We start from the raw sequence: 13,696 nt of genomic DNA on the forward strand, positions 1-13,696 counted from the left end.
ACTTGGAGGTTTTGGCATCCTCGAAATTGCCTAAGTCTATGTTTTATCAGTTTTATGAATTAATTCTCTATAATTCCTTTCCTCCATTTTCCTTTATTCTTCCCAAAAATTCCTAAACAGGAAAAACCTGCTACATTCTCATGGATATTCTTCCTCTCAATACAATAGAGGAAGGGGGCGTGGCAAGTACTCTTCTTTAGCATCTCGCCCCATCTGTCAACTATGCCAGAAACCGAGCCATGTGGCCTATGATTGCTATCAGTGATACAACAATGGTTTTCAAATGAACTCAGCTCCTCCTATGAATGCGTTTGTAGCTTTTCCATCCAACATAGTGGATGCTAATTGGTACCTTGACTCAGGTGCATCTCACCATCTCACCTTAGATTTAGTCAATCTTAACATCATTGTTGAAGACTATAATGGTTCTAATCAGATCTGTGGCGGTAACGGTACTATGTTATCCATCGAACACATTGGCAATGCTAAAATTTTCACTCCCACTTCTCATTTTTTCTTACAGAATGTTTTACATGTTCCACATATCACCAAAAATTTACTCTCTGTTCATCAATTTACTAAATCTACTGACACGTACTTTGAATTCCATCCTTTTCATTTCTTTGTGAAGGATCGCGTGTCTGGGAAAATTATTATGCACAGGCAGAGTAACAATGGCCTCTACTCCATTCTCACTTTATCTGCTTCAAATAAATCACCCTCAGCTTCTGCCTTGATGGGTGAATGAACCACTATTTCGAACTGGCACTCCAGATTGGGTCATCCCGCTCTACAAGTTGTGTGTCGTCTTCTATCTAGTTTTCAGCTTCCCTTCAAGCATGATCTTGCTCCTTCCAGTTGCTCGGCATGCCTCAGCTCCAAAAGTCATTCTCTACCTTTTTCTTCATCTCATATTCATAGTGATGTTCCTTTAGCACTTATTTACAGTGATGTTTGGGGACCATCTCCCATTTGTTCTTCCTCGGGTTTTTAATACTATGTCTCGTTCTTAGATGATTATAATAGGTACTCTTGGCTTTTTCCCATTACGTGTAAAAGTGATGTATGTGCCATCTTTAATCAATTCCAAATTTATATTGAACAATTTTTCTCTTATAAAATCAAATGTGTCCAATTTGATTGGGGTGGCGAATACTGCTATCTCTCTAAAATTCTTCAACAAAAAGGCATTACTCATAGACTGTCGTGTCCCCATACTCACCAACAAAATAGTGCTGTTGAACGTAAATATCGTCATATCATTGAAACTGGACTTGCTTTACTTTCTCATGCTAAAATGCCTCTTCATTTTTGGGATGATGCCTTTGTCACAGCTTGTTACCTAATTAATCGCATGCCAAATCTCAATCTTCATCACAACTCTCCCTTTGAAATTTTATTTCACTCTACTCCTGATTATAATTTTCTTAAAGTCTTTGGTTGTGCTTGTTGGCCTAACCTTTGTCCTTATAATAAACACAAACTCCAACCTAGGTCATTGCAATGCATTTTTATGGGTTATAGTCTGCGTCATAAAGGATACAAATGTGTTCATCTCCCTACAAAATGTATTTATTTTTCTCGGGATGTTATCTTTCAAGAAACCATTTTTCCTTATGACTAACCCGTCACCTCTCTTATCCTCTCCGCACAGTAATCTAAATTCCTATCAAACACTTTCATCTCATCAACCCTCTGCTACACGTTTCTCTCTCCCTTACGTGAATTCAAATTCACAACTCTCTCTTATACAGCCTCTGTCAACTTCCCAATCTCCAGCTCATGCTACACGTCCTATCCCTTGCTCACTATAGTCGAAACAGTCCTATCCCTTACTCTCTTTGGGGGTTGGGCCATTCGTCAAATCGACGTCAACAATGTATTTTTGCATGGCACCATAACTGAGGAAGTCTTTATGTCTCAGCCCCCTGGCTTCTCTCATCCTTAATTTCCAGATCATGTCTTTAAACTACAAAATGCACTCTATGGACTCAAGCAAGCTCATTGCACCTGGTTTTCCAAATTGAGTACTCGTTTATTGGAACTTGGTTTTTGCTTGCTCTAAATCTTCTGCCATTAATACACTATTGACTCTGCTCAACACTGATCTCTCCATCAAAGATCTTGGTCCACTGCATTTCTTTTTGGGTATTGAAGCCATCAATAACTCTGCTGGGTTTCTTCTCTCTCAGGAACATTATATACTAGATATTGCTGCACCAAAATGGTTGCAGCCAAGCTTGTGTCTTCTCCTATGTCTACTACTACCAGTTTATTTTCATTTGATGGAACAACTTTTGATGATCCCACCCCATATAGAAGTATTGTTGGAGCTCTCCAATATCTATGCATCACTCGTCCAGATATTAGTTACACAGTTAACATGCTCTCTCAATTCATGCAGAAGCCATCAGTTCTTCACTGGCAATCAGTCAAATGCCTTATTCGGTATCTCAAAGACACCGTTCATTTTGGTCTACAATTTCAGAGGTCTCATTCCACAACGCTACAATCTTTCATTGATGTAGACTAGGCAGGCAGTCGTGATGACAGACAATCTACCGGAGGCTACTATATATTTTTGGGCCCTAATCTCATCTCTTGGAGTTGCCGAAAACAAGCTACAGTTGCTCGTTCCAGCACCGAATTTGAGTACAAAGCTCTTGCAAATGTTGCTGCTGCAGAAATTACTTGGCTCCAATCTCTCCTCAAAGAACTTGGAATTCCTACCCATCTTGCACCAATCTTATGGTGTGACAAAATTGGAGCCACCTATCTCTCCTCCAACCCCGTCTTTCGTGCTCGGACCAAGCATGCGGAAATTGACTTCCACTTTGTTCATGACATGGTTGCTTCTAAATCCCTGGATGTTCGGTTCCTCTGCAGTCGCGATCAACTTGCAGATATTTTTACCAAACCACTTTTCGCTTCATGATTTGCTCTTCTTTGCAGAAATCTTAACATCATTACATTACCGTCCAGCTTGAGGGGGCGTATCAGCAATATTATTAGGGGTGTGCAGATTAACCGATTACCGCCTACCGACCGCCTACTGAACCGCGACCGAACCGAAATTGACCGCCTATCGACTTAACCGACAAAATTCGGTTCGGTAGTCGGAAGAGAATCTTTTTACCGAAATGTGGTCGGTTCGGTAGGCGGTCGGTTAAGCGGTTAACCGAATTTCTGAACCTTCCCGAACCGAAAATTAACCGACTGCCTATATCGAAACAATGTCGTTTTAGTGATAAAGAAACGACGTCATTTTGTATGGAGTATATATTCATTGCATTCTTCTGCTCTTCATCAGTTTCGACTATTTCGTGAATCGTGATTCGTGAACCTCCTTGCCCAGTTGCCCTTGACCTAACCTTGACGGCATTGATGCCTTGACGGACGGCTTTTGGGCTTTGGCAATCCGACTATCCCGATTCCCAGTCCCGACTCCAGTGATTCGGCCATTCCTGGATCCCCTCTCCGCCTACCGGTTGCCGCAGCGCCTCCCCGGGACCCAGAGTCCCCACGACCCCACAGTCCCCACCTGGCCACCTGTGAGTCGGTGACCTAGTCACTTGCCTAGTGCCGAGTCGTCGACTGCTCAGTGCAGCAGTGCTCAGTGACGAGTCTGCCAAGTGCCGACTGCCCTCTTCTCCGTTTTTTTTTTCTTCTTGCTTTTTCAATTTTTTTCCCTACAGGGTGCAGACATGCAGCTAGCTAGTAGCTGATTCAGTTGAACATTAAGTAATTTAAATTATTTTTATTCAAGTATTATTGCATTAATGTATTATTGAAGAAAAGTGAAGTAATTTTGTAATTTATTATGAATGTATGATTGCGGATTTGTGCCTTTGTGGACTGTTGTTTGCACTCAGTAGTCAGCACTGACTCACTGAGTGTTTGAGTGCATAACAGCATAAGTGAATCAACTAAATCAAGTGATAAGTGCTGAGTGCATAATGTGCATACAATGCGTTTGAGTATTTGACATTTTAACTCATTTTTCAATTTGGGCTTTGGAGTTTTGCACAAAGGCACAAAGCATTGAAAGCAGTGAAACTTGAAAGCACAACACAATTGCACGTAATGCATGTTTCAAATTTTCAATGTTTCACATTAGCAGTCACCAGGACCACTGTCAATCTACCAATGGACCACTTTTCCAATTTTTTCTTTTTATGTATTATTGTTTTTTTAAATTTTATTTTTTTATTTTTTATGTAAAAAAGTAAAAAGGACTCAAGGTATAAGAAATTATGAAAATAATTTTGGACAGTGGACTAGTGTCAGGTGTGTTGGACTGGTGGTGCTGCCGTGCTGGGCCTGCTAGCCCAGACTGCCCAGTGGCCTTGCTGGCTGGGCTTGCTGGCAAGTGGCAAATAGCCAAATACTAAAAGTCTAAAAAATAAAGCATATTGATATGGGCCTTAAAAATTAAAATTATTTTGAGTCTTTTTGACCCATTAAAAAATGAGGCCCAAATTAAGAAGGGTTAGAAGGCCCATTTTAAGGCTTAATCTTAACCATAACCGATTAACCGACCGCTTTAACCGATCGTTAACCGACTCTTTAACTGATCGCTTACCGACCGCATTAACTGCTTTAACCGCCTTAACCGAATACTTCGAAATTTTTTCTTGTCGGTTAAATGTCGGCGAATTAACCGACTTAATCGACATGGTCAGTTAATCGAACCGACTTTGCCGATTTAACCGACTTTCGAACTGCTGCACACCCCTAAATATTATCTCTCTCTCAACAACCAAGAATTCAAATCACACTCAAGATCAAGATAGAGACTCAACTGAAACTAAATGACCTATTATTATGTAAATTCAAATATAAGTTTGATTGTATAGTTATTTCACAACTCTTGTATAACTGAATATTCTATATAGACATTAGCCTAAACCACATTATGGTAAGGCAGTAACAACAAGCAAATATAAGATTTTACACGAGTACTGCTTAAGAATTTCAAGATTGCCTCATTTGTGAGGATGCCTATTCGAGCCAAAGTATGAAATGTGTGTTCATATCCAAATTCTCAGCAATTGTATGACAGTCGTATAATAGTATAATAAATAGCATTATTCGTCAAATAAATAAAGTGCTACAATTCAAAGGTACATGGAACAGAAGTACTTCCAACTCAAATACATTCGTGATTTAAAGGACATCAACATGACAACAACATTACACTTATTATTATGGAAACACAACTCCTTTGAGAACCGAGCACTAAACAAAAAATTCTATAGAAGGTACATTTTCATTCACGAGCAACCACCACTACCTGTTTCCCAACATTGCGGCCAGTGAAGAGCCCTACCAGAGCTGCTGGGGCACTCTCTAGGCCTTCAGCTATGTCTTCCACGTATGTAATCTTCCCTTCTTTGATGGAAGGCAGAACCAACTCAAGATAATTTGGGTACTTGTCATAGAAACTGAAAGCCAGAAATCCTACCATCTTGGCCTGTTTCAGAATCAGAGCAGATAAATTATGCACACCTTCAGGGTGCTCAAGGTTGTACTGTGAGATCATCCCACAGACAGCAATGCGGCCATGGTCCCTCAGGTTCTGTAGCACCGCATCAAGCATCTTTCCCCCGACATTCTCAAAATATATATCAATACCTTCTGGAAAGTACCTGGAAGAAAAACACAGCAAGGCACTAGATTTTAGCAGCAGCAAATACCAAATAGCAGAATGCATTCTCTTGATATTCCTTGCTCATTATCAGACAATCGCCAATTCACAAACCTTGTGTGGGGCTAAAAGGACATCAATTCAAATCCTGGATTTTCAAATTTAGAGAGATATTGAGAGAGATCAAGAATTCTCACTATTTCTTAGATCTGTTCTGGCTCGGCTATCCCCACTAGCCGAGCCGGTTTCCCAAGTATAGACTAAAATGAGCATCAAACCCCTTGCTTTTTGTTTACCTTTTCTCTTTCCCCTTTTCTTCAACAGAATAAGGGCAAACTAGTCTTAAATGGTTTATCACCAAAAGTGGTAATCAACACCGATTTTGGGACAAAAATAATACAACTTGATTAGCTTACAGAGTTGAGCATCGCACTGTTTCTAGCAAATGGGTAGCAGTGTATATTGCATTGAAAAGTCAAAACTAATCCACTATTTAAACCTTGTTTTTCGACTGTAAAAATTTCAAAAGCAATATGGAGGGATGTCCTATTTCTTGAGAACAGGGGTGTCCAGTATTTACTTCAGTATCTAACCAGAGGCCTTCATTGAAAGCCTCATATGACATTTTATATTCTGATTAGAACACGTATTAATACTAACCTTTTCAGAGCTGCAACCAAGTCAGGCTCTTCTTTGTAGTTGAAAGCCTCGTCGAACCCAAACTTGCTCTTCAACAAATTGACCTTTATATCGTAGACAGGATAAATGAAAGCAACAAAGCAACAAAAGCAAACAGAAAAAATAAAATGCTGGTTAATGAGTTTTCCCCTCTGGTCAAGTACACTAACTCTTAAGATTAAAATTGTAGAAGAATGATAATCAGCACGATTCGGATCAATTTTCTACCATGACTAGTGGAAATTGATATAAAGTCAATTTTGACATGAACACATGACCACTCCCGTAGAATTAAACATAAGTGATACAGGAATTAATCATCTTAAACATATACATTCATAGATGTTATGGTATTATGTTTGCATGCAAAGGAACCATAAATAGTAAGACAGTTTTGATAACTAATAGCTATTATGTTCTTTTTTTTGGTAAGTTAATAACAAAATTTCATAGCATCTTCATGGCTCTGCACTGATCTTAGGTAAACAAAAGAGAATTTCTTTACAAGTCTTGAAATGAGTGTAGGGAATGAGTGGATACAAGAGCCTCGCATCCACTTGTGCCTGACAGTGTCAAAAATCATATGCTCTAGCTATGAAGAGAATGAGAGTACTTTATTTAGGAGTTCAAGATGCAGAATATCACCATTACAACTATTTATTATGGATAGCAGATGATTTGAATGATACTAATAAGCAGATCAACCACATTGCATCATAAAGAGAACTGCAGGTACTCTATTAATTAAATTGACAAGTCGAACACATAATCAGGACTCACCTTATCTTTGGTCCCAGCACTTCCAACAACATAGCAGCCCAATAGCTTCGCAAACTGTCCAACAAGCTGGCCGACAGCCCCAGAAGCTGCTGAGACGAAGACATACTCTCCTTTCTTAGGAGAGCAAATCTCATGAAGACCAGCATAAGCAGTCATACCAGGCATACCTACATAAAACGAATATTTAGATGAGCTTCGAGGATCAAGAAAGATACAGCATAATAAAATGCCCATCAAAATTAGTTGCTATAAGTGATCTATAATGGTTATAATAACTATGGACGGCTACAATCTTCAAAAGTAACTTCAGCTCAGTAAGCCAACAATGCCAGAGATCTAGCCAGGTAATTGTAAGTGTCCCAAGTGCAATGGCTCAGTTTCATTGCCATACTCACCGAAAGATTCAAAATTAAATAAGTTGCCTTTTGAAGTAACACCTGATCATTTTATTACATTCTCAAAAGAGAAAAGAGAGGAACATACAATTGCACAAATTCATATTCTATTTCACAAGAGCATAAGAATTCAGAGAGAGAGAGAGTTCAGCTTAACCAAGAACTGTGACAGCCACTGGGGCCAAGCTATCTTAAAATATTGAGGCGCATATTCCTAGACATCACCATAAACGTAACAATGTAGGTGACTTAACAGTTAACACCGACAAATGGGCGTAATATACTCAATGAGAATCCTTAGCATTGTATTACCTAAGGGGACGATAATCATCAACTTTTTTCTCCTGTTTAGCACACCAAACAGCTAGACAAAACAAGATTAGAACTGGGAACCCAAAAGCATTAACTTACCAAGAATTCCAGTATAGTAGGAGAGAGGCACATCAGTGTCGTGAATTTTAAACAGAGACTCAGTTGCTGTAATAAGACTATATTCTTCCCACCCAGTTATTCCCCAAACCAGGTCGCCTTTCTTGAAGTTTGGATGCCCAGAATCCAAAACTTTAGATACTCCATATCCACCAATGGGCTGTAGTTTCAACATTAAGGAACAATCATTAAAATCAAAAGACCCAACATTTTTAGGCATAGTTATATATAAATTTAAGCTTCTATTTGGCTACCGGCATCCAATTACTTAACTAACTTACCTATCAAAAAAAAAAAAAAAAAAATTACTTAACTAACTCCTTATTTATATTTAATTTATTCGACCCATGGTTTCAAAAATTTGACAACCACTAGTAACTAACTAATCATTGCAAAATTGATCTTTTTATTGGGTTCCAAATGTCAAGGTAAAGTAATAGCCAACTGCAGGGTGATCATTCAAGTCCATCAAGATTCACAGCAAAAATTGCAACTTTAGTGAACAAAGTACAGACTAAAATTATGTGAAAAGAAAAATTGAAAATTTAATGAGCCCCAGCCAGGGTATCAATAGAAACAGAATAATCCCCATTAAAATTCACAGTGTATTTTTTATGAAAAAACAATCAAAGAGGTTCCTTTTTTTTTTGGGTTGTTTGTCTTTTCACATAAACAGAGGTAGAAGAATCAGAACTCATCTATAATCTAGTAATTGCCTCCAAACCCAGAATTTCATTTCCACTTTTGAGGCAAACAAGTAGAGAATAAAAATAATTCCCTTCATTCAAAACTCTGAATCATAACATGGGACAGAGAATTCACTGACCGAACCGGGTTGGAAGGAGCCGATGTAGCTGGCATTAATGGGCCGGCTCATACGGCCACGCATGTAGGGATCGCAGGACAAGTAGAGGTTCTTCACCAGAACCGCCTTGGAACCTTCGGGGACCTTCAACTTTATGCTACTTGTCGTCACGCACATGTCGGACTCCTTGGGAAAACCACTGACATAGTCCCTGAATATCACCTGCTTGTTGCTCACTTCCTCGCCTGCCATTCCAAAACTCTCTCTCTCTTTCTATCTCTCTCCGAGTACAAGTAAAACACTGAAACACAACGCTTTCAGAGCGACCGTGTGTGTTGTAGGGGTGTGAGAAATGAAGGGGGGGGGGAGTAGGTATACATATATAGGTGTAGGGCTCCTCTGCTTATTTCTTTAATTTGCATGGATAGAGTAGTAAACGTCAGCTAAAATGATTTATCATATTTTTAAATACTAAAGAGAAACATTATTATTATTATTATTACTATTTTAATTTTTTTTTTCTTTTCTAAGAGAAACATTCAAACATTGATTAGATTTGAATTATTTTGATGCAACAGTGGGACCAAGTTATTTGGAATTAACTTTCTAGCTAGCTAGGTAGTGACAAGTGTTTTTTTTCATTTGAGAATTAAAGTATGTTTTTTTTTTTTTAATTGCGTGTGTTCTCACATATTTTTTTTATTTTTTATTACGTTCATATATATATATATATATATATACACGTAAATTGAGGGAGAGAAAATGACATTATTTGTCATGACCGACGACTTCAAGAGGGGTGGTTAGAATAAAATGACATGATGGTGATATTTTGAAGAGATAAGGAGGTTGAGAATTAAGTGTAAATTGACTTTGTATGCAGTTTGAAAGCAAATAAAGAGGATCTGCCGAAGGATGTGTGGTTGTGGGTGGGCGTTAGACCAGAGACTATTGGCGGAGATAAGCGACCTTCTTGAACGTTTGAATTTTGACTTATTTGATTGCGGAAATCTCTCCCTTTTTTTTTCTTTTCTTTTTTTTTTTTTTTTTTTTTTTTTTTTTTTTAGCTTAATTTTAGCAATTTATGGAGCAAATAATTAATAAGAGAAATATATATGTCGTAAATATATCTTTTATGGGAAGGGTTTGAAGTTTGAACCACATATTTCTTCTATGTGGTTTTTCCCACCTTTTTAATGCGTGAGTTTGATTTTTGGGGAGACATTCCAGAAGAGAGAAATTCAATTGGCCTTTGTTTGGTAAGGGAGTGTGAGTTAGGGATGGTAGTAAGAGTAATAGATGGGATATAAAGTAAAAAAAAAAATTTGTATAAAAAAGTGAAAAATAAAAAATAAAAATTGTATTGTAGTGAATTTTTTATTTATTTAAATTATAATAAAAAATTATTGATGTGATATAAAATTAAAATATTTTGAAAAAATTGTTTTTTAAAAAAGTGAAGAAGAGGAGGGAGAATTTTCTTTCTTTTACCAAACAAGCCAAATAGGATTTGCTTAAGAATTTTCTTTGAATTTTGAATAGTAACCATACTTTGACCCATTTGATTGAAACCGACAAGAGCGTTCAATCCTTTAAAATTTTCTTTGAATTTTGAAGTACTACCCAATTCCTGTCTCCCAAACTACGGAGAAAGAATAACTCTACTTATTTATTTATTTATTTTAAGATGCGCCGTTAAAATATACTCTACATCTCATTACTTATTTTGAAAAATTATTGTTTCTTTTAAGCTTAAAGAAAGACTAATTAAAAAGCGAAGTAAAGTTTAGAGAGAAATTAATAAAATAAGAGATAAACAATCCGCGATGATTCTTCATTCGTAGCATTTTCTTTAATATGATTCTCGCAAATTAATTTTATGTCCCATTTTGACATTTTTTGTGCTCGATGTTTTAAGAGATATATTACTAGCAAAATAATTTTGTACAATAATATTGATGTGTCCATCATTTTTAATTTTTTTTTTTTAAAAAAAATATTATTATATTAGACATATCAGTATTGCTATGTAAGAATTATGCAAATAACATATCTCATGTTTTAAAAGGTTAAATTCAATTTTATTACATGTGGCTTGTCTTGTGTCAAAAAGCTATTTTGAGTTTTAGAAACCGACATTTCTACTGTTTGAGTTTTGCATATCTGTCAAATTACTATTTGCATTCAATTTTCAATGCAAAAAACAACAATTATGTTGCCATGCAAGCAACTAGCTACGTCAACTCCAATAAGATTGTGCCATATATATATGTCACACTATGTGATACTTAACACATCAATATCACTTGTCACATTAGTATTTGGTAATTATACCCTTATGTTAAACAATTTCTAAAATAATAAAAAATTGGCCAACTCCCATCACATGGTTGGTGTGTAGATCTATCCCTCCGTAAGGGGTGGGTCATGGGGCTTCCATGACCCACTAGCGGAAGCGACCCCGATAAGGGGTGGGTCGTAGGACCCCCACGACGAACTTGTGGAGGGTGCCTCCGCGACCTCCATGAAGGGTTGGTTACGAGGGCCATGCGACCCCCCTTGTGGTGGTCAATGAACTTCTCGACCTCATGTGCCTTTGTGGGGGGATTCAAATGCGTAACTTTTGCGAGGGGTTGTGGAGCCTTTGTGATTGACTCATGAAGGTTGCATTATTGTAAGGATTTGTAGAAGTACGACCCACCTCTCACAGAGGGGATCGTGGAGCTCTGCAATCCTTTGTAGAGGTTGCATCTCTGTGAGGGGTCATGGAGCCTCCGTGACCAACCCCTCACATAGGAGATCATGGAGCTCTGCGACTCCTTACTGCATGGGGTTGTTGAGGCACCGTAACAACCCACTCTCACAAAGGGTTGATCTAAATGTCAGCAACGGGAGGAGAATTAATTAGTGTTTATTTGTTTTTTAAATTTTTTTAACATAAAGGTATAATTGTAGTTTATTATACTTAATTAATATGTTAGATACTAATGTAGGAAAGGGAAGGCCATCTAGCTCTGATATTTTTCTCCAAAGGAAAAACTGAAGAAGGAAAAGCTTTGAGTTTGCTTGGTTTTTGCTCGGGGGGGGTGGGCTTCACGCCTTCCCCTCCGGGTGCTGGTGTCTCTCCTTAGCCTTTATGGTTAGGGTGGTTTTTTTGTTTATCCTTGACTTGTTTTCAGGGGTGGATGGTCCGTTTCTCCAAGCTTTAGGGCTGTTGGAGGTTTGTTTCTTCACGGTTGTTTTGAACCGGTGGAGTTTTTTTGGTTTGTTGGTTCTTTGTTTTTCTGTTGTTCTTTGGTGCAAGCAGAGGTTTCAGGTGCTGGGGTTTTCCAGTGAGCTTCGTGGGGAGGATGGCGTGTGTTGTGTGTTTTTGAAAGATTTGTTTGGATCGAAAATTTCCGATCTAGATCTACGCTTCTCTCTCCATGATTGCACAACACCGGCCTCACGTTTGGGTTCCCCGGCGTCCTCCGAGTCCCTCGACGTTCGGCGTGTTCTCCACCGCCCCCTCCTCACCGGCGCGTGGCAATCACGCACCAGAGACCTTCCTGGCGTGTGATGGCCATGTGCCACTCTCCCGGCTTCCTTTCCCTCGTCGGACGGCGGTTCTCGGAAGATCATTCCTTCACTTCACCGAGGCTCTGTTTGGGTTGTATTGGTTTTTTGGTTTTCTTAGTTGCAGTGGTCCGGCCATCTTCGTTTGTGGGGGTGTTTGTTGGTTTCTGTATTATTTAGTTAGATTTGCAAGCTACCTGTTAGATGCTTGGATTTTATTGGAGTTTTTCGCTTTTTAGCGTAGATCAACCATCTTTTTTTAGTAGTGGTGCTTATTTGGTTGGGTGGCTTCCAATGTATGATCTTATAATCTTTGGGTGTTTCTTAGGTAGTTTGCTCCCAAATCAGAACTTAATTCTGATTTTCTGTTTAGAGAGTCTTTGGTATTCTTTAACATTGTAATGAGATCTTTGCGTCTTTGGTTTGTTTTAATGAAAGCAGTACCCTTTTATAAAAAAAAAAAAGAAAAAAAGAAAAAAAGATACTAATGTAGGAAGTGATGCTGGCGTGTCAAGTATGAGATGGTGTGATGCAGACATGATGCAATCATACAAGAGATGATGCAGCTACTTGCCCCCTTGACAGCATGAAGTTATTTTTGGGATGAAAAATTGACAAAAAGTAGTAATTCAATAAACATGTAAAACCCACACGGTAAAATTATTGTTATTTTTGAAAAGCCAAGTAGCTTTTTGATAAAACTACAAACCATAGGTAGTAAAATTAGATTTAACCTTTTTTTCTTTTTCTTTTTTTTTTTTTAAAAAAGAAACACTTTACGTTAGACATCCATCCCTTAATCATACAACCAAGTTTCAAATTGACCATTTAATTTGTAGGACTCAATATGTGGGTCCTACCAATTCAGTGGTAGATTTAAAAATGAGATGTGTAGAAGATGGATTTGTATCATTTTTCATAGGAGTGGGCACGGGATGAATTTCTTCCATTTTTGCCCCCGAACCTGCACTTTGCGGGTTCCAAAATCCCTACCCGTGGCTCGGCAAAAATGTGTTGTATCCGGGGGTCTTGGGTAGGGGCGGGGCGGATTGGGTGAGTATTCTGCACAACCCACTCTTTCCTTAACCGGCTACTAGCTGCAACATAAACACAAATACCACAACCAACACAAACACAAACACAACTACACCACCACCAACATAAAAACATAACTCTCTTGACACTTGAAAAAAGAAAATAGTAAGAACAAATAGTTTGAAAAAAGAGGAATTGAAGAATACCCATTTTGTATTTGGGTTCTGCATATTTTTGGAAAGAGTGGAGCTTCTGAGGCAACAACGGCTTCTGGAAGCTTCGATATCCAACGATCTAAGGTTGATGATGGAGTGCATTGTCAATCCATTTGTGGATGTGAACTTCGTTGGGGTTGTGTGCCTAAAGAGCGGC

General features: G+C 38.3%; 1 protein-coding gene across 1 annotated transcript; it reads right to left on the reverse strand.

The window, feature by feature from the left end:
• Positions 1-5,070: 5,070 nt before the first annotated feature.
• LOC133875819 (2-alkenal reductase (NADP(+)-dependent)-like) lies at positions 5,071-9,091 on the reverse strand. The gene is made up of 5 exons (XM_062314061.1): positions 8,756-9,091; positions 7,912-8,089; positions 7,106-7,272; positions 6,308-6,390; positions 5,071-5,648 (listed from the first exon to the last, which is right to left on the reverse strand). The coding sequence occupies exons 1-5, from the start codon at positions 8,984-8,986 to the stop codon at positions 5,270-5,272; spliced, it is 1,038 nt and encodes a 345-aa protein (XP_062170045.1). The 5' UTR covers positions 8,987-9,091; the 3' UTR covers positions 5,071-5,269.
• Positions 9,092-13,696: the final 4,605 nt, after the last annotated feature.

The sequence above is a fragment of the Alnus glutinosa genome, chromosome 1, assembly GCF_958979055.1.
Source record: "Alnus glutinosa chromosome 1, dhAlnGlut1.1, whole genome shotgun sequence".
Taxonomy (NCBI): Eukaryota; Viridiplantae; Streptophyta; class Magnoliopsida; order Fagales; family Betulaceae; genus Alnus; species Alnus glutinosa.

Excerpts from the sequence above, each read along its gene's own strand:
- LOC133875819 (XM_062314061.1), bottom strand. The coding sequence starts at position 8,986 with ATGGCAGGCGAGGAAGTGAGCAACAAGCAGGTGATATTCAGGGACTAT. Across the intron at positions 7,273-7,911 it reads CTACTATACTGGAATTCTTG|GTATGCCTGGTATGACTGCT; the intron begins GTAAGTTAATGC and ends CGTTTTATGTAG. Across the intron at positions 6,391-7,105 it reads GTGCTGGGACCAAAGATAAG|GTCAATTTGTTGAAGAGCAA; the intron begins GTGAGTCCTGAT and ends TACGATATAAAG.